The sequence below is a fragment of the Salvelinus namaycush genome, chromosome 22, assembly GCF_016432855.1.
Source record: "Salvelinus namaycush isolate Seneca chromosome 22, SaNama_1.0, whole genome shotgun sequence".
Taxonomy (NCBI): Eukaryota; Metazoa; Chordata; class Actinopteri; order Salmoniformes; family Salmonidae; genus Salvelinus; species Salvelinus namaycush.
The window spans coordinates 32,085,727-32,107,879 of NC_052328.1; the positions used below are offsets into that span (position 1 = coordinate 32,085,727).

General features: G+C 42.5%; 1 protein-coding gene across 2 annotated transcripts; it reads left to right on the top strand.

Annotated features, from left to right (window-relative positions):
- The first annotated feature begins 369 nt into the window (after nt 1–369).
- On the top strand, nt 370–21,225 carry LOC120017764 (annexin A11-like). 2 transcript variants are annotated; one of them, XM_038960735.1, is made up of 15 exons: nt 370–488; nt 3,403–3,686; nt 4,402–4,490; nt 5,013–5,357; nt 5,632–5,719; nt 8,030–8,124; nt 10,312–10,425; nt 10,658–10,748; nt 10,874–10,953; nt 11,067–11,123; nt 11,329–11,422; nt 11,613–11,708; nt 19,555–19,613; nt 19,847–19,969; nt 20,127–21,225. In XM_038960735.1, the coding sequence occupies exons 2-15, from the start codon at nt 3,413–3,415 to the stop codon at nt 20,184–20,186; spliced, it is 1,665 nt and encodes a 554-aa protein (XP_038816663.1). In that variant the 5' UTR covers nt 370–488; nt 3,403–3,412; the 3' UTR covers nt 20,187–21,225. The 2 variants fall into 2 exon arrangements, with proteins under 2 accessions (XP_038816663.1, XP_038816665.1); XM_038960737.1 differs by lacking the exon at nt 370–488 and adding an exon at nt 721–920 and having other exon boundaries at nt 20,127–20,812.
- The last annotated feature ends 928 nt before the right edge of the window (nt 21,226–22,153 follow it).

The window sequence follows — 22,153 nt, forward strand, 5'->3', positions numbered from 1 at the left end:
TCTATTATGGTATCTGTCCTTTTATTCAAGTATGACAATTGGGTACATTTTCCACCACTGTTATTAGTAGGCCGGGTAAAGTCTAAAAGTACACCCTGTGAACAAAAATCAACAGCAATTATTGAAGACAAATGAACAGTTTCCAGTTGAATAGAAAAAAAACGTAAGCCTAAAAGTGTATCTTTGTGGTAGCATAGATAACCATAGGCTATGCTCAATCGATTGCAACATATTCTCTATGACTAGGTGAATTCTGTCATCGTTTGTCACTTTTTACCTAACTCGATGAGTCGCCTAACATGTCACTGTCATACGTTGGTCCACTCAATAGTGCTCGAGTGTGGTGTGTCAATTACTTTATGGCGTGTGCCCATGGGTGTTTCTCAATGGAAAATATGAGTCCCACCCACCTTCCTTATATACATACAGGGGCTGTAGCTTGAAAAAGAGCGCAGCGCAGCCAGGACAAGGCGTCTAGCGAACCAAAAGTAAGTGGCAAACGAAATGCAATTTTCGGTTAAATCAAATGTGACCTAGCCTTGTAGATCAAATATTTCCAATAGCGATAGTGCGCAACCAAGTTTCTTGTAGATGTGTTATTGACACGTCGCTTTCTTCAGAAATATATAATTTACTAGCGAGCCTTCTTCCTCGAAGGATATGATACGCAATAACAAAATGTCTCACAGAGAACATGATAAAAGTAGGCTAAGCGGCTAGGCCTATCGTTATAGACCTATTTGAAACTATGTTTGCGTAATTTGCCTGACAACGCGAAAGGCGGTCTTCCAGAGCTTCGGTAAATTGGCTTGTCTTCTTCCGATTAGTAGGCCTAGTGCAGAAAACCTTTACAACGCAAAATTACAACTAGGAAATACCGAATTTAACGTTTAGCTGGCGCCTGAAAGTCGACCAAAAAGGTACTGATATATTTACATTTTTTACCTTGGTTCGATGTTGACTGATGCACAATATTTTGCTTCTGTCTATTTTGACAGTTGCTGTGCTGTCATTTGGTGTAGAGGCAGTCAATGTAAGGCTATTCCTAAAACGTTAGTATAAGCGTCGGCCTATGGCTATTCTCTCATTAATTCAATGTTGAAAATGACATTTAGAATAAGAATGTTTAACTGCCTAGAATTATTTATTTCTTCAAATATTGTGTAATAGGCCAATCATGTGGATGGAAATAAGTCTTATTTTTCTTTGGGGTCTACTACATACAGCAAAAGAGTTGTTTGAACTTTTGGATAGGCCTGCCTATACACATTTGAGTCACTCGGAAGTTATTCTCAAACCATCTATTTTTGTATGAGTTCAAGGCCTCAACAGCCAACACCCATCATGTGTATTGTATTGAACACTCCCATCCCCCCCAGCAAACATGGTTGGTGTACACAAGGAACCCAAATGGCTACTTACATTTATACACAGTCCTTTATAAATGTGTACCGTTCCTCACATTTTATCAATAGAAAAGGTGTCACATTTCATTGTAATCTATCAAAGCGATTGTGTCAGTTGGTAGCCTAGTTCTTCAGTTAGCCTCTATTTGCCACTGATTTGAGGTTTGGTTCTTATACAGTAATAGACTTTATCGGCTTTAGTGAGTAGGCCGAGCAGGGGTCTTAGTCAAATGCTGTTTTTGTGTAGATGAGATTTCGTCAGTCACAATTTCACTCCAGTATTACACTTGCTTAACGTTAGTTGAAATCTGTAAGCCTCAGGACAATGATAGAAGGGGAAATACATTGTGTTGAAATTAGTATTTTGTACATGGGTTAGATGAGAATCATTCATACGTCTTACTCTTTTCGACAGCGTGGTTGACTCCTGTTTGGACTTTGGCTTTCCCGTCAAAACAGTACGATGTATTATTTCGAAATTTGTGACGTTCGCGCACACACATTTTTTTAGGCTTGTCTACTGCCGCGTTCACGTGGTAGCCGGAACTAGGAAACTCAAACATTTCCGACTTGCTAACTGGTTGTAGTTATTGGGCAACAGTAGGGATTCTTCAAGTGTTTGTCATTAAACGACAGACGACTAATTTTCAGTTTTCCAGTTTTCCACTTGAGAAATACTGCACCAAACGTCTAAGATGTAATATTGCGTAACTAAGACCTCGTTTTTACGTCTACTGGCTACAGCGTCTCAAGAAGGACAAACAGTAATATTGCCGCTTGTTTCTCGTTTTACAAGCTAAGGTATTTTTAAGGTAATATGCGAAAACAGACGTTCACTTCGTCTAGTCGAGATCTGCAAGGAGTAAACCGAATCTATGGATGGACGCCTTTAAACTGTAGTCTTATACGCATGCACAGTACATTAAATAGGGGGTTACGGTGTAATAACAGTGTAGTAAGTCTTTACATCATAAATATTATACTGTATCATCTAAAAGTGAACTTTTTGCTGAGGTGTAGTCGGTGATATAAAATGGTCTGAAACATAATTCATATTGCTCACATGTTCCCTATTCAATCTGAGAGAGAATCATATCTGTTCTACACTATACATATCTATCTTAACATTTTCTAGCCTAACCTTACATCCTTCTGAACAGGCCACTGATGTAGAACTGTGTTCCTATTCAAATACAGCAGCAGTCTGTCATTCTTTCCCCTGTCCTTAAAATGCAAATTATGAGAAGGGATTGTGTACATGGAGCCATGGATTGAACAAGTTGGCATATGAAATGGGAGTATGGGTTTTTCACACTCAGCAGCATAATCACTGTCAAATAACAAGCAGTTGTACTGCCAACACCAAAAGTAACAAAAGCAAAGGAGAGTCAAGGTTGGGTCATTTGAAATGTAGTATTTCAGTGTACAGTAAGGCTTTAAATAGGTATTCTCCCATTTTAATTAATTATTTCTCAATTACTATTCAAGATATGTATGTCTTCTTCCAGATGGCATTTCCTTGTGCTAGATTTCAGGAAAATACTCAATTTCATGAACATAGTAGTTCCATTTCACACAGTATGACCCAACCCATAAATTGTCCATGTTAACAATTAAGCCATCAGCTTAGGGAACCCAGATTCCTTAAACCTTGGGTCATCCTGAGGAATTCAGCCTTATTTCTCCTCCACAGCTTAACTTCATTGAGGGTGGAGGGGCCCACTGTGTATATGGGCGTGTTTCTAGCTCTGTAGTTGCTATGGACACCACAACACCAACCTATGTGTTCACGCCACAATTTGAGTCATAAAACTTTGTTTTTACAACAAACAGATGCGTGGCACTAACTGTGTGTCCAACTGCCATATTGTGTATCTGTAAGGCAGGAGGTGTTCCTGTCATCATGACCTAACCAGGAACAGAAAAACTCCTGGCTTTATAAAATGCATTTACACATTAAACAGGCCTTATATTTGGATATTTTTCTTTATTTCAGACCATAAACCATGAGCTATCCAGGATACCCTCCTCAAGCCGGTGGCTACCCACCCCAAGCCGGTGGCTACCCACCCCAAGCCGGAGGCTACCCACCCCAAGCCGGAGGCTACCCACCCCAAGCCGGAGGCTACCCACCCCAAGCCGGAGGCTACCCACCCCAGGCAGGCGGCTATCCCCCTCAAGCAGGGGGTTACCCCCCTCAGGCTGGAGGTTACCCCCCTCAGGCTGGTGGCTATCCTCCACAGCCTGGAGCTGGAGGGTACCCAGCCATGCCCCCGGCAGGTAAGGCCTCAGCTCAACAGATCATGATTGGCCTAAAATATGCTGACACGTCCAGTATTTCTTACAGGTACAAGGTATATCAAATGTAATGTAATCTAAGGGAGACACAGACAGACAGAAACATAAAGACATGGTCAAGAAAAGAGGATAGGGTACTGCTGGACAGACTCAGAGACTGAGTCCTTCTGTCATCCTGTATCTCAGGGCCAGAGATCATCATGAGGTTTAGATGTAAAGTTGTGGTGCATGCGTTGTGTTTTGTAAACAACCTCTGCTGTGCTGAGAGACAACACTCACAGACCAACTAGTGTCTGACACAGTCCTCCCATTCTGTGTGCCCTGAGAATCATTACATATCTGCTGACTAGAAGCCGAGGTTAGTCACATATATTGGCAAGTGTGAACAGTTCATTGCCAGTCCTGGTGTCTCACTCCAAAGTCAATGTATTTACCTCTCTGGCCTAGCACAATCACCAGACATTTATTGAAACCTTACTATGAAATCTTAGCACTTTCTATGTTGTTTTGAAAAAAGCACTTTTTTTGGTAACAATTGATCGATTGATTGTTTAAAAGCATATACAGCCACAACATAATAGCAAAAGCAGTACATACTACATACATACTATTATAATAATAATCCTATATCAGTTTGTCAGTGATTTGCCATAAACTGTTTAGTGACATATACACCCATCTATGTCACCTGTTGCAGGTAGTTGGGGAGGTGGTACTGGTTTCCCCACCATAGGTGTTGATAATCTGTCCAACCCTGGATTCAACGCAGGCAATCTTCCAGGCATGGTAAGTATGGCATGAAAATACATCCATCCCCCCAAATCACACAGAGAATATTCTCAACATGCCTGTACTTCATCCCCCTTCAGATCATTGCGTTAAATATTTCAGTTAGCATGATTTGCATGGCCAATATTGGAAATCACAACCCAATTATTGACTGGTAAGACTTTTATAAAAAATAATCTATGTTGCAGCTTTCTTGTTAACCTTTCTTCAAAATCTCTCTTGCATGATGAAAATAATATGGCTCGTAATTAGCTAAGATACTGCTTCAAAAATTTTATAATTTTCTGCAACCTCCTCTTTCACTGTTGTAATCCTTCAAAACGACATGTTTTGTATCATTTCTTTATGTTGCATTGTCTTTTATTTTCTTTGTAATCAAAACACAACAGCAGATGCTGTATTACCTATAATACATGATTGATCATCTGCAAAACAGCTTAGCGTGCATAATAGTTTAAACCAATCGGCGTACTGTCTGTGCATATTTTTATTGTATGCCCATTTTTCTTCCAATCACAGGCCAACCAGATCTCATCATCCATGGGGGGCTTTAACCCCAACCCTGCCATGTTCACCTCTGGTGGGTACCCCCAACATTCCCCCCAGCTCCCTAACCAACAGCCCCATGGCCTGTACCCACAGCCAGGTGGGCAGATGCCCCAGACTCAAGGCCCAGGCATGGGCTACCCAGGCCAGCCCATGCCTGGCTACCCACAGGCACCCTCACCCAACCCCTCCATGCCTGGTTACGGAGGAGGACCAGCGCCTAACCAGCCCATGCCAGGGTACCCTCGTGCCCCGTCGCCCAACCCGTCCATGCCAGGATATGGAGGTGGAGCCATGCCCGTCGCTCCTGCCATCAACGTAAGAGACACTGGGAAGATTTAACCCTATTGTGACAATAGTACTTCAAAAGACTATTTAGGACAGGTTTACATCCTGTTAAGTGTCCATACTTCATCCATGGGTTTCAACTTGGATATCTGAGTGTTCTGCAAAAATACTGATAGTGTTTCTATAGTTTTCTGTTTCTTCTTGAGATGTCAATGATTACAGATTTGACAGGAGTTTTACTGGCAGCTAACACTGAAAGGGTAAAGCAATCTGGAAAATGCCCTCTTCTTCCCTGTTCTTCCAGAGAGGATTCCGGGGAAGCATCAAGGATTATCCAGGAGCAGACCCACTGAGAGATGTGGAGGTTCTGAGGAAAGCCATGAAGGGCTTTGGTGAGTTGGTTACATAGGCCCAGTCAAGAAACAGCCCCTTATACACTATAGTGGTCTAGTGAGTGAGTTAGACCCTCTTCAGAAACAACCCCATACCCTTATATAATATGAATTGAGTTATAGGCCTACTCAGGCTGGTTATAGGCAGACTATCACATTCTACCTAATGGAGTTATAGGTCTACTCAGGCAGGTTATAGTCAGACTATCACATTCACGCTATACTGTAGCCCATATAGCCAATCTATGCTATTTAAAAAGGACTAAAGACAGAAACAGATAATTTATTAGTTAATAGGCAGAATCTACCACATACCCAAAACTGATTTGTGAAGTTGCTGGAGGCAAAATGCAAAACTGGAGAAACAGGAAAAAGTGATCTATTAGTAAAACCAAAGTGCTGTAACATATATAAATGGCATCAAATAGCCTAGTACACACCAAAACTTGTCAAATGTTCTAATCAATAGACTATTGCACAGGAAACGTGGACAGTCAAGCGCATCGCAAATTCAGAACCGCTGGACAGCAACATAATAAACTAAAGCACTGATCATAGGGAAGGAGATCAGAATGACTGCTAAGGCTTGATCCATCAATTAAATAATAAATAGGTAGCCTAGCCTACAAAACTAAAACATATGTTCAAATCAAAAGGCCTGATTAACATGACATCAATAATGCAGCCACATCCCGAATCCCGGTGTCGACACATTCAGAAATCAAAAGATGGTTTTGTATTTAGTTTAAAAGCTCTGACAAAAACCAAGAGAACAAAAAACACTTTCCAATGAGAAAACAGAAATCCACTTAAAAAATTAAAAAATACTTCTGTTTTCATAGATGTAGCCCACGATGCAATACTTGTGATCATTTTAAGAAGAACAAAAACTACATAGCTTACATTTGAACAAAACCTCAGAAGCTTCGCTATTCGGCATCTTCCCAATTAACCTTTTAATGCAATGGTCTAAATCAGCGTCACTCAGTGTTTCTTGGTAGTCTTAAACAAATCTACTTTGAAACAAAAGTTTACACCTCACACACGTGGTTATGGGCCCGGAAGACACATTTCAGTTGAATGCATTCAGTTGTACAACTGACTAGGTATCCCTTTCACTTTCCATGTCAGACATAGAGATGTATTACATTTTGAGTTTGCATCCCAATGTTACACTATAAACTGTACATCACAGAAGGGTGATTTGGTCATTCCACTGCAGGAACGGGTTTTAAGTAGCCTAGTTAGTTGTTTGGCCACTTGTAGAGAACTAGGGCCTATCACACGCAGCCCACCTCTTCCAATGCATTGTGGAATAGTGTGCATTGAATTTTACTTGATGAAGCTCCGAAATTAGTATACCATCCTGGCATTTAGGGATCCTGAGTGGCGCAGCTGTCTAAGGCACTGCATCGCAGTGCTAGAGCCGTCACTACAGACCCGGCTTAGATCCCGGGCTGTATCACAACCGGCCATGATCGGGAGTCCCATAGGGCGGCGCACAATTGGCCCAGCATTGTCTGCGTTAGGAGAGGGTTTTGCCGGGGGGATTTACTTGGCTCATCAGTGTATGCCGTCATTGTAAATAATAATTTGTTCTTAACTGATTTGCCTAGTTAAATAAAGGTTAAGTAAAATAAATACATTTAAACCATACTCGATTTTCAAAGATGAACTTACTATAAAACGTTCTATTTTCTCAGTGAGAATGAGCAATGCGCGATTGCCTTGTTTCGCATTATTGGTTGATTTCGGGAGCACATCCCCATATCTGATTATCAACTGTTGTCAAAGCAGAAATTACTATGACATCTGGGCATTTAAAGTATACTCGAATTTTTGAAATACATACTATAAAACAATTTATTTTGCATACTCAAACAGCCTACTATTTAGGACGCAAGTATGGGTATTCGGACACGGCCAGTTAGACCCCATTCAGAAACAACCCCTAGCCCCTTATATAGGGGTCTAGTGAGTGAGTTAGACCCAGTCTAATATTGGAACCAGAAACAAAAATTGCATGCGTAATGGCCAGCTGTTAGAATAGGCCCTGTCCTGAAACAACCCCTTGCCAGTCCCATATACAATACACAGTGTAGATTTGAACAGTTAGCACAGGTATAATCAACATTAGCAGTTATGTTGTCTTCTATTAATGATCATCGATCTTTGAATGACTTAATTATGTATAAGGACCTGGTAATGTTGTTTGCTCAGCTACACTACTAAAAAATGATGTTCTAAATCCACCAAGGGAAATGGATGGGCTGTTTGAATATGTGTTCTGACAGTGGACTTGTCCTACAGGTACTGATGAACAGGCCATCATAGAGCTGCTAGGAAGTCGCTCCAACAGACAGCGTGTTCCCATGCTCATGGCCTTCAAAACCTCCTACGGAAAGGTAGCTAATACAGTCATATTGACATTATACTATATTATACTATGTAAGTACAATATACATTTTCTTATAGCTTATTTCTTATTATAGAAAGACAATACAGTGATTATGACCATACATTGTTTCTTATAATTTCTTCTGAAAGGAATAGGCACGACTCTCACTCCCATTTAAACACTTGATACCTTATTTATCTAATTACGTTTTTAGGGAACAATGAAATAAGTGTTACAGCGTCATAAAATGGTCTGAATATGTTATCCTGAAGTGAGAGTCCTGAAGTGAGAGAGTGTATTCTCTAGTGTGTGCCACTGATATCTAAACAGCAGCTGTTGGTTCTGCCAGTAAACGACTCGCTGAGGGATCTGATTCTTTATTAGCTACAGCCATACCCAGAACACGCATGGCACAGCAGTTGAACACGCATGGCACAGCAGTTGAACACGCATGGCACAGCAGTTGAACACGCATGGCACAGCAGTTGAACACGCATGGCACAGCAGTTGAACACGCATGGCACAGCAGTTGAACACACATGGCACAGCAGTTGACACAGATGGCACAGCAGTTGAACACACATGGCACAGCAGTTGACACAGATTGCACAGCAGTTGAACACAGATGGCACAGCAGTTGACACAGATGGCACAGCAGTTGAACACACATGGCACAGCAGTTGACACAGATGGCACAGCAGTTGAACACACATGGCACAGCAGTTGACACAGATTGCACAGCAGTTGAACACAGATGGCACAGCAGTTGACACAGATGGCACAGCAGTTGAACATACATGGCACAGCAGTTGAACACAGATTGCACAGCAGTTGACACAGATGGCACAGCAGTTGAACACAGATGGCACAGCAGTTGAACACAGATGGCACAGCAGTTGAACACAGATGGCACAGCAGTTGAACACAGATGGCACAGCAGTTGAACACAGATGGCACAGCAGTTGAACACAGATGGCACAGCAGTTGAACACAGATGCCATCAGCACTTGAAGTGGACTGAAATAAGTACCTCTATTCATTTGACCTCTCTAACCCTGTTCCTGGACAGCCACCCTCCTGGAAATTGTAACTCCAACCCTGTTCCTAGAGAGCCAGCCTCCTGGTGGTTTTCACTCCAACCCTGTTCCTAGAGAGCCACCCTTCAGCTTATCAAGCAGCTAATTATTATAATCAGTTGTGCTAGATTAGAGTTGGAGGTTAAACCTACAGAACGTTAGCTCTCCAGGAACAGGGTTGGAGGTTAAACCTACAGAACGGTAGTTCTTCAGGAACAGGGTTGGAGGTTAAACCTGCAGAACGGTAGCTCTCCAGGAACAGGGTTGGAGGTTAAACCTACAGAACGGTAGTTCTACAGGAACAGGGTTGGAGGTTAAACCTGCAGAATGGTAGCTCTACAGGAACTGGGTTGGATGTTAAACCTGCAGAATGGTAGCTCTACAGGAACTGGGTTGGATGTTAAACCTACAGAATGGTAGTTCTACAGGAACAGGGTTGGAGGTTAAACCTACAGAACGGTAGTTCTACAGGAACTGGGTTGGAGGTTAAACCTACAGAACGGTAGCTCTCCAGGAAAAGGGTTGGAGGTTAAACCTGCAGAACGGTAGCTCTACAGGAACAGGGTTGGAGGTTAAACCTACAGAACGGTAGCTCTCCCGGAACAGGGTTGGAGGTTAAACCTGCAGAACGGTAGCTCTCCAGGAACAGGGTTGGAGGTTAAACCTACAGAACGGTAGCTCTCCCGGAACAGGGTTGGAGGTTAAACCTGCAGAACGGTAGCTCTCCCGGAACAGGGTTGGAGGTTAAACCTGCAGAACGGTACCTCTACAGGAACAGGGTTGGAGGTTAAACCTACAGAAAGGTAGTTCTCTAGGAACCGGGTTGGAGGTTAAACCTACAGAAAGGTAGTTCTCTAGGAACAGGGTTGGAGTAAAAACCTACAGAACGGTAGCTCTCCAGGAACAGGGTTGGAGAACCCTGCACTATACTATATAGACTTACTGCCAATATTCTAAAAGAGGTGCCAGTCCTCAAGCAGTACAGAAAATTACGGTGTCTGTATTCAAGACAGAAAATTCAAAGTGCTTGTTCGCTGTATTGCTGAGCACCAGCCCAACTCAAAGACTGCTTTGATAGCATTGAATTATACCAAGCTTGTATCCCCTTACCTTCCCAGGATCTGGTTAAGGATCTTAAGTCCGAGCTGTCAGGGAACTTTGAGAAGCTGGTGCTGGCCATGTTGAAGACTCCATCCCAGCTTGATGCATACGAACTGAAGGAAGCCATTAAGGTTTGTGAAAGGGTTTTTATAATCACTGACAGATTCCCTCTTCTTAACATATGTGTGTGTGTGCGTGCGTGCGTGTGTGTGCATGAAAACGAGTAATGTTTTGTTTTGTGTTATTTTTGTGTTATTAACTAGCTAAACTAACTTAAAGAACAGAGAAAGACAAATCATACTTGGTATATAATAATATCCCTGTTATAACTTCACAGCCATTCTCTGCTGTATGTTCTGACAGGGCGCAGGGACAGACGAGGCCTGTCTGATAGAGATCCTGTCCTCTCGCTCCAATGCAGAGATCAGAGAGCTCAACCAGGTCTACAAGACAGGTGAGTTACATACAAACACTGTTCAGGGAGACAATGTTAACAAGGAAGTTGTATATTTCCTTTCAGAAACACACCACGCCTCGGTTGTATTGGATTGTGGAAGTGGACTGTGTGTGTTATTTCAGAGTATAAGAAGTCTCTGGAAGATGCCATCAGTGGGGACACCTCAGGACATTTCCGTAGACTCCTCATCTCTCTGGCCCAGGTACAGCCCATGGCCCATAGATATAGAATAGTGTATACATTCTAAATACATATACATATAGGAACAGTACATATAGATGGATGATTCATTATGTGTTGTGTTTGTGCTCTCAGGGTAATCGAGATGAAAGAGAGACGGTGGACATCTCTGTAGCTAAACAAGATGCTCAGGTACCGTATATTGCCATTTCTTATCTATTACGACCTTGTGACGTCTAATCTACATACTGTAGTATGTCTTCAGCATACGTCGGGCCATGAGTTTTTCATGACCACGTGATTTGAGCAGGAAAAACTCTGGACTCTACACAACATATTAGAAATCTCTACCTACTCATTGAAAGATGCCTGTGTGTATTGTGTGCCCTCTGTCCAGGCACTGTATGCTGCTGGGGAGAACAAGGTGGGAACTGATGAGTCCAAGTTCAACGCCATCCTGTGTTCTAGGAGCAAACCCCACCTCAGAGCAGGTAACTACAGGGGAGAGGAATGGTACTGTGACGACAGAAGTTAAATATCTATGAAATATAAATTAAATGTATATAAAATATCAATTTAATGTATATGAAATATCAGTCCTCTGGTGCTCTCCGCTCACCTTGACTCGTAGCTAGAACTTTTGCCGCTACCTTATCCGTGTGTGCGTGTGTGTGTGTGTAGTGTTCCATGAGTACCAGCAGATGTGTGGCAGAGACCTAGAGAAGAGCATCGACAGAGAAATGTCTGGAGACCTGGAGAGTGGAATGGTGGCCGTGGGTAAGGGGAAACCTTTTGGTTAATACACACACATGCACTGCCATGCCTATACAGGTCTATCCGGTGTCACACCTACACGTTTCTACACATGCACACACTAACACTACGTAGCACCCAAAACAATGTGCACCACCCACCCACACAACTATGTCTTACTATACTATACCTGTGAGGACTTTTTGTGGAGCAACAATTGATTCCCATTCAAAATCATATTTTTGGGCCTCCCGAGTTGGGCAGCGGTCTAAGGCATTGCATCGCAGTGATAGAGGCGTCACTACAGACCCGGGTTCGATCCCAGGCTGTATCACAACCGGCCATGATCGGGAGTCCCATAGAGCACCGCACAATTGGCCCAGCTTCGTCCGGGTTAGGGGAGGGTTTGGCCGGGGAGGGGCTTTACTTGGCTCATCGCACTCTAGCGACTCCTTGTGGTGTGCCGGACACAGGCGGACCTCGGGCGGCAGGCGGACCTCGGGCATCAGGTGAACGGTGTTTCCTCCGACACATTGGTGCAGCTGGCTTCCGGGTTAAGCGAGCGGGTCTTTAAGAAGTGCGGTTTGGCGGGTCATGTTTCGGAGGACGCATGACTCGACCTTCGCCTCCTGAGCCCATTGGGGAGTTCCAGCGATGAGACAAGATCGAGAAAAAGGGGGTAAAATATAAATAATAATAATAATTTCCTAACCCTTACCGTAACCCCGAAGCCTAAAATTGTCTTTTTACAAGTGAGGACTGGCAAAATGTCCTCACTTCTCAGAATTGTTGTTGGTTTACTATTCTTGTGAGGACTTCTGGCACTCACAGATATAGTAAAATGTGTACACACACACACACACACACACACACACACACACACACACACACACACACACACACACACACACACACACACACACACACCTACAGTACCAGTCAAAAGTTTGAGTTTTTCATAAAAATAAAAAAATGAAATAACGCATATGGAATCATGTAGTAACCAAAAAAGTTTTAAACAAATCAAAATATTTTTGCCTTGATGACAGCTTTACACACTCTTGGCATTCTCTCAACCAGCTTCACCTGGAATGCTTCTCCAACATTCTTGAAGGAGTTCCCACATATGCTGACCACTTGTTGGCTGCTTTTCCTTCACTCTGTGGTCAAACTCATCCCAAACCATCTCAATTGGGTTGAGGCCAAATTTATTGAATGTGTTAACACCAATGAGCTTGAAAAGTATTGGGACAGTGATAAATGTTTTGTTGTTTTGGCTCTTTACTCCAGCACTTTGGATTTGAAATAATACAATGACTATGAAGTTCCTGTCAGCTTTAATTTGATGGCATTTTCATCCATATCGGGTGAACTGTTTCGAAATTACAGCACTTTGTTTACGTAGTCCCCCAATTTTAGGGAATCAAAAGTATAGGGATAAATTCACTTATATGTGTATTAACGTAGTGAAAAATGTAGTATTTAGTCCCATATTCCTAGCACGCAAAGGATTACATTAAGTTTGTAACTCTACAATGCATTTAAATGCATTTGCTGTTTGTTTTGGTTGTGTTTCAGATTATTTTGTGCCCAATAGAAATGAATGGTAAATCATTGATTGTGTCATTTTGGAGTCACTTTTATTGTAAATAAGAATAGAATATGTTTCTCAACACTTCTACATGAATGTGGATGCTACCATGATTACAGAAAATCCTGAAGTAATTGTGAAGAATGATGAGTGAGAAAGTTAAGAGGCATAAATATCATACCCCCCAAAAAATGCTAACCTCCCCTGTTATTGTAATAGTGAGAGGTTAGCATGTCTTATGGGTATGATATTTGTGCATCTGTAACTTTCTCACTCAATCAGGCAAGTGATTTTTTTGGGCCTCCAAAAATTGTTTTTGGTCAAAGACTATAAAATCACCAGAAATTCAGCAAAAAATGTGTTTAATTTAGGAAATCTGTTCCCAAGTCTTCCCACGGAAAAAAAGACATGTGATTGTGTCAAATCAAATGTTCAAATCAAATCAGAATTTATTAGTCACATGTGCCGAATACAACAGGTGTAGTAGACCTTACAGTGAAATGCTTACTTACAAGCCCCTAACCAACAATGCAGTTTAAAAAATACAAATAAGAATAAGAAATAAAATTAACAAGTAATTAAAGAGCAGCAGGGAAATAACAATAGTGACACTACAGTGGGGCAAAAAAGTATTTAGTCAGCCACCAATTGTGCAAGTTCTCCCACTTAAAAATATGAGAGAGGCCTGTAATTTTCATCATAGGTACACTTCAACTATGACAGACAAAATGAGGGGAAAAAATCCAGAAAATCACATTGTAGGATTTTTAATGAATTTATTTCCAAATTATGGTGGAAAATAAGTATTTTGTCAATAACGAAAGTTTATCTCAATACTTTGTATATACCCTTTGTTGGCAATGACAGAGGTAAAACGTTTTCTGTAAGTTTTCACACACTGTTGCTGGTATTTTGGCCCATTCCTCCATGCAGATCTCCTCTAGAGCAGTGATGTTTTGGGGCTGTTGCTGGGCAACACGGACTTTCAACTCCCTCCAAAGATTTTCTATGGGGTTGAGATCTGGAGACTGGCTAGGCCACTCCAGGACCTTGAAATGCTTCTTACGAAGCCAATCCTTCGTTGCCCGGGCGGTGTGTTTGGGATCATTGTCATGCTGAAAGACCCAGCCACGTTTCATCTTCAATGCCCTTGCTGATGGTAGGCTTTGTTACTTTGGTCCCAGCTCTCTGCAGGTCATTCACTAGGTCCCCCCCGTGTGGTTCTGGGATTTTTGCTCACCGTTCTTGTGATCATTTTGACCCCACGGGGTGAGATCTTGCGTGGAGCCCCAGATCGGGGTCTTGTCAGTGGTCTTGTATGTCTTCCATTTCCTAATAATTGCTCCCACAGTTGATTTCTTCAAACCAAGCTGCTTACCTATTGCAGATTCAGTCTTCCCAGCCTGGTGCAGGTCTACAATTTTGTTTCTGGTGTCCTTTGACAGCTCTTTGGTCTTGGCCATAGTGGAGTTTGGAGTGTGACTGTTTGAGGTTGTGGACAGGTGTCTTTTATACTGATAACAAGTTCAAACAGGTGCCATTAATACAGGTAACGAGTGGAGGACAGAGGAGCCTCTTAAAGAAGAAGTTACAGGTCTGTGAGAGCCAGAAATCTTGCTTGTTTGTAGGTGACCAAATACTTATTTTCCACCATAATTTGCAAATAAATTCATTAAAAATCCTACAATGTGATTTTTTGGATTTTTTTCCCTCATTTTCTCTGTCATAGTTGAAGTGTACCTATGATGAAAATTACAGGCCTCTCTCATCTTTTTAAGTGGGAGAACTTGCACAATTGGTGGCTGACTAAATACTTTTTTGCCCCACTGTATATACAGGGTGTACCGGTACAGAGTCAATGTGCGTGGGAACCAGTTAGTCGAGGTAATTGAGGTAATATGTACATGTAGGTAGAGTTATTAAAGTGACTATGCATAGATAATAACAGAGAGTAGCAGCGGCGTAAAAGAGGAGGTGAGGGAGTGGGGTGGGGTGGGGTGGGCAATGCAAATAGTCTGGGTGGCCATTTGATTAGATGTTCAGGAGTCTTATGGCTTGGGGGTAGAAGCTGTTTAGAAGCCTCTTGGACCTAGACTTGGCGCTCCGGTACCACTTGCCGTGCGGTGGCAGAGAAAACAGTCTATGACTTGGGTGGCTGGAGTCTTTGACAATTTTTAGGGCCTTCCTCTGACACTATCTGGTATAGAGGTCCTGGATGGCAGGAAGCTTGGCCCCAGTGATGTACTGGGCCGTTCGCACTACCCTCTGTAGTGCCTTGCGGTCGGAGGCTGAGCTGTTGCCATATCAGGCAGTGATGGAACCAGTCAGGATGCTCTCGATGATGCAGCTGTGAACCTTTTGAGGATCTGAGGACCCATGCCAAATCTTTTCAGTCTCCTGAGGGGGAATAGGTTTTGCTGTGCCCTCTTCATGACTGTCTTGGTGTGCTTGGACCATGTTAGTTTGTTGGTGATGTGGACACCAAGGATCTTGAAGCTCTCAACCTGCTCCACTGCAGCCCCATCGATGAGAATGGGTGCGTCCTTGGTCCTCCTTTTCTTGTAGTCCACAATCATCCCCTTTGTCTTGATCACATTGAGGGAGAGGTTGTTGTCCTGGCACCACACGGCCAGGTCTCTGACCTCCTCCCGATAGGCTGTCTCGTCGTTGTCGGTGATCAGGCCTACCACTGTTGTGTCATCGGCAAACTTAATGATGGTGTTGGAGTTGGAGTTGTGCCAGGCCGTGCAGGAGGGGACTGAGCACACACCCCTGAGGGGCCCCTGTGTTGAGGGTTAGCGTGGCGGATGTGTTGTTACCTACCCTTACCACCAGGGGTGGCCTGTCAGGAAGTCCAGGATCCATTTGCAGAGGGAGGTGTTTAGTCCCAGGGTCCTTAGCTTAGTGACGAGCTTTGAGGGCACTATGGTGTTGAATGCTGAGTTGTAGTCAATGAATAGCATTCTCACATAGGTGTTGTTTTTGTCCAGTTGGGAAAGGGCAGTATGGAGTGCAATAGAGATTGCATCATCTGTGGATCTGTTGGGGCGGTATGCAACTTGGAGTGGGTCTAGGGTTTCTGGGATAATAGTGTTGATGTGAGCTATGACCAGCCTTTTAAAGCATTTCATGGCTACAGACGTGAGTGCTACGGGTCAGTAGTCATTTAGGCAGGTTACCTTAGTGTTCTTGGGCACAGGGACTATGGTGGTCTGCTTAAAACATGTTGGTATTACAGACTCGGACAAGGAGAGGTTGAAAATGTCAGTGAAGACACCTGCCAGTTGGTCATCGTATGCTCACATCCTGGTAATCCGTTTGGCCCTACGTCCTTGTGAATGTTGACCTGTTTAAAGGTCTTACTCACATCGGCTGTGGAGAGTGTGATCACACAGTCGTCCGGAACAGCTATTGTTCTCATGCATGTTTCAGAGTTATTTGCATCAAAGCGAGCATAGAAATAGTTTAGCTTGTCTGGTAGGCTTGTGTCACTGGGCAGCTCTCGGCTGTGCTTCCCTTTGTAGTCTGTAATGGTTTGCAAGCCCTGCCACATCCGACGAGCGTCGGAGCCGGTGTAGTATGATTCGATCTTAGTCCTGTATTGACGCTTTGCCTGTTTGATGGTTCGTCGGAGGGCATAGCGGGATTTCTTATATGCTTCCGAGTTAGAGTCCCGCTCCCTGAAAGCGGCATCTCTAGCCTTTAGCTCAGTCCGGATGTTGTCTGTAATCCATGGCTTCTGGTGGGGTATGTACGTACGGTCACTGTGGGGACGACGTCATCGATGCACTTATTGATGAAGCCAATGACTGATGTGGTGTACTCCTCAATGCCATTAATATTTTATTGACCGAGTCACTGGTGCTTCCTGCTTTAATTTTTGCTTGTAAGCAGGAATCAGGAGGATAGAATCATAGTCAGATTTGCCAAATGGAGAGCGAGGGAGAGCTTTGTACGCATTTCTGTGTGTGGAGTAAAGGTGGTCTAGAGTTTTTTCCCCTCTAGTTGCACATTTAACATGCTGATAGAAATTTGGTCAAACGGATTTAAGTTTCCCTGTACTAAAGTCCCGGGCCACTAGGAGCGCCGTCTCTGGATGAGCGTTTTCCTGTTTGCTTATGGCGAAATATAGCTCATTGAGTGCGGTCTTAGTGCCAGCATCGGTCTGTGGTAGTATGTTGACAGCTACGAAAAATACAGATGAGGACTCTCTAGGTAGATAGTGTGGTCTACAGCTTATCATGAGATACTTTACCTCAGGCGAGCAAAACCTCGAGACTTCCTTAGATATCGTGCAGCAGCTGTTGTTTACAAATATACATAGTCTGCCACCCCTTGTCTTACCATACGCCGCTGTTCTTTCCTGCCGGTACAGCATATAACCAGCCAGCTGTATGTTGATAATGTCGTCGTTCAGCCTCGACTCCGTGAAGCATAAGATATTACAGTTTTTAATGTCCCGTTGGTAGTTTAATCTTCCTTGTAGGTCGTCAATTTAATTTTCCAATGATTGCATGTTAGCTAGTAGAACGGAAGGTAATGGGGGATTATTCGATTGCCTACGGATTCTCAGAAGCCAGCCCGATCTCCGTCCTCTTTTTCTCTGTCTTCTCTTCACGCAAATGACGGGGATTTGGGCCTGTTCCCGGGAAAGCAGTATGTCCTTCACGTCGGGCTCGTTGGACTCGTTAGACTCGTTAAAGCAAAAAAAAGCTTCTGCCAGTTCATGGTGAGTAATCGCTGTTCTGATGTCCAGAAGTTATTTTCGGTCATAAGAGACGGCAGCAGCAACATTATGTACAGAATCATTTTTAAAAGAATGCAATTTTTTTAAACAAAAAAACACATTTGGTTAGGAGCACGTAACACGTCAGCCATCTTCTACGGTGCCATGATACATGTCTCAATGTAATCAAGGTATGAAATTATTGTATTTGAAAATGATCTATTTTTGGCCTTAGTTGTGGTAAATTTGCAGTGTACAAATTCTTATAATTATGTTCCGGCCCCCCGACCATCTTCTCTGACAAAAATCGTCCCGCAGCTGAATCTAGTTGCCTACCCCTGCCTTAAGACACTGCATCTAAGTGCAAGAGGCGTCACTGCAGTACCTGGTTCGAATCCAGGCTGCATCACATCCGGCCGTGATTGGGAGTCCCATAGGGCGGCGTACAATTGCCCCAACGTCGTCCGGGTTTGGCCGGTGTAGGCCGTCATTGTAAATAAGAATTTGTTCTTAACTGACTTGCCTAGTTAAATAAAGGTTAAAAAATACAAAATAAACATTTAAAAAAAGATTCATGCATATGTTTAAATTATATTATGTAAGTTAAACATAAAAATATATAAAAACAGTTTTATTAAAGTATATATTTTTTACAGATTACTAACATTACTGCCCCCACTACAAAAATGAAATACTTAAATACATGCAATTTTGTCCTTGAAACATTTAATTGAAATACTGTAGAATTCCATTAATTCCTATGGAGGACTGCTCCTACTGGGGAGTGACAATATGGCTGACCAGTGGCTTCAAAGCCTCTCAATGGTCAATACATAGCATCAGCAATCCAGGGTTTATATACATCATTGGTTAACACCTATAACTTTCTCATTGTTATTGTTGAAATATGTTATAGACGATGCTTTAACAATATGTGTTGCCACACTGTTGCTGCCTGAATTAGTAATTGTTGTTGTGTTTTTCCCCACTTGGCTATCATTGCTCAGGTTAATGGTACAGTAACATGCTTTTAGATTCATTTGACTGGATGACATTGTTATCTGACTGTGTATCAAGAGAATATCTCAACCTTACACCCTTGTGATGATGTGGTGTGTTGTGTTGTGTGCTTCTTCCATTACGCATGTTCGTCCATACAGATGTTGATGTGGTGTTTGAAAATGTATTTCACCGCTCAAACTACAGTCATATTTTCTCTGTTTTCTTCAACTCTCAAATTCAGGTTTCAGATAGGACTTTATATACAATATTTTCAGTTGAATCCCTTCCTATCATTTTAAACAGTTTTGTTTGTTTGAGAGTTTCCCTCCCCTCGGATTTGTTTGTGCTCTTGCCAGTTCCATTGCTTTCATCGTCAACCCAAACGTTAGCCATGACAATGACTGACAAGGAGTTGGCATGCTAGCACTAACAGACTGGGAATCGGGCTATGTTATCAGTCCCTCCCTCCATATAGCTGGGGTTGGTCTAAGGTTTAGTAGGTGATCAGTACATGCTGGGCATTCTAACCCTCTCCTCTCTCCGTGTTCCAGTCAAGTGTATTAAGAACACACCTGCCTACTTTGCAGAGAGACTCTACAAGTCCATGAAGGTAAGACACGCTCCCTTGCGGTCTGTCTGTCTGGGCTGATAGCAACATACTGTACATACACACAGTACAACAGAAATGTTCACGACTGATAAGTGCACATTGTTTAAGTTCATTACATTTATACTTTCCCAGTTACAATTAAATTACATTGTTATTACTGTAATTGCTTCTGATAATTGTACTCTTCAAATAAGTGCTTAGGTCCAGCCTGACCTGTGTGTTCGTGTTCTCAGGGGGCCGGGACCAAAGACAAAACCCTGATTCGGATCATGGTGACACGTTCTGAGGTGGACATGCTGGATATCCGTCAGGAATACGTCAAGAACTACGGCAAGTCGCTCTACACAGACATCTCTGTAAGTATCTCTCCTCATCACCACACACACACACACACACACACACACACACACACAAACCTCCAACAATGCTACTGTTATAGAGCAGGTTGGGTATTCTAGCATGATGTTCTGGACTAGTTTGTTGATGTGTTTGTGTTGTTGTTGTCTATGACAGGGAGACACCTCAGGGGACTATAAGAAACTGCTGTTAAAGCTGTGTGGAGGGAGCGACTAGAGGGACCATGTCAGCTCTCTACGGGATCTCCTCCACACTATATCCATTTACCCACTGGCCTATTATATAATCATTATCATAATATATGCCATTCTGCCAATCTGTCAGACTGTCTGTCTATGCATGCACCACAATCAGCAGTTCTGCATGCCATGCCATCCATTCTTTCAATGCAACTGTTGTCACATGTTATGATATGAGAACATCATGTCCTAAAGCTGTTCCTTTTCTATATTTTTATGAGCAACAAAGTATATATTTTTCAATAAGTTTTCCTTTGATTGGTGTTATATCTTAGTCGATCAAAATGCCCTTAAAGGTACAATGTGCAACATGGATTAGATTTGGAATTTAAATCAATATATATATATTTTTTAAAGATATATTTTATTTTAACCAGCCTGTGCCAATATTTTGCGTATCTAATTGTACAAGTTAATTCAGTACTAATTGATTTAGCTGAGCAATGTTGAATACGTTTCTCTGATAAGAATAATTAGCAGCTAAAATACCAAAGTGGTCAGTTTATATTTAAGCAATAATGCCTGAGTGGGTGTGGTATATGGCCAATATACCACGGCTAAGGGATGTTGTTAAGCAGTACCTGGATACAGCCCTTGGTATATTGTCCATATACCACAAACCCCTGAGGTGTCTTATTGCTATTATAAACTGGTTACCAACGTAATTAGAGCAGTGAAAATAAATGTTTTGTCATACCCGTGGTATACGGTCTGATATACCACGTCTGTCAGCCAATCTGCATTCAGGGCTTGAACCGCCCAGTTTATAATTGTGTTTATATGGTGTGTGTACACTATCACTGTTGTTTACTTTCCTTTACACTCACTCATGTGTTTTCTGCTGTTTGCTACAAGCGCAAGTTTCAAGTTTTTAATGGTGCACAAGTACAGTGAAATGTATTTTTCTTTGAGCATATCTGTCAATATAACTCCAAACGTAAACCTCATTGCATCACAATTCAGTAACGGTGCTCTGATGATGACTATATCTGAAAATAAATGTTGAGAAACACGGCTGTTGGTTCCCCTAGTAATTCCATCCATGCTAATGTTGTGTTGCATCATACTGTGTTTAGTCTTGAGGCAAGAAAGAGTACTATTTCCTGTTTCTGCTACTGTCATGACCCCAGCCCCCTGACATTTTCAAACAATGGCTAGTAAGTAGCTAGCAGGCTTACTTAATTTTACACTGAGTATACAAAAAATTAAGAACACCTGCTCTTTCCATGACATAGACTAACCAGGTGAATCCAGGTGATAGCTATGATCCCTTATTGATGTCACTTGTTAAATCCACTTCAATCAGTGTAGCTAAAGGGGAGGAGACAGGTTAAAGAAGGATGTTTAAGCCTTGAGACAATTGAGACATGGATTGTGTATGTGTGACATTCAGAGGGTGAATGTGCAAGACAAAAGTTTGAAGTGCCTTTGAACGGGTTATGGTAGTAGGTGCCAGGCGCACCGGTTTGAGTGTGTCAAGAACTGCAACATTGCAGGGTTTTTCATGCTCAACAGTTTCCCGTGTGTATCAAGAACGGTCCACCACCCAAAGGACATCCAGCCAACTTGACAGAACTGTGGGAAACATTGGAGTCAATATGGGCCAGCATTCCTGTGCTTTCGACATCTTGTAGAGTCCATGCCCTGAAGAATTGAGGCTGTTGTGAGGGCAAAACTGGGGGGGTTAAAGTCAATATTAGAAAGATGTTCTTAATGTTTTGTACATTCATTGTAAAGGCAACAATGTCAACACTGACCTGAATAGGAGAACGTCGGCCATTTATTTGTGACTGTCACTTGTCAGTGGTTTTGGTTGTTTGAGTCAGGTGGCAGTAGGAGCAGTTAGAGACCTTCCGTTTCCTCTCACTCCACTGGCCCGGATTTATCAGAAAGACACACCTTTCCTGTGGCTGGGCCACCCCCATGTTTGTCGTTCAAACTTAT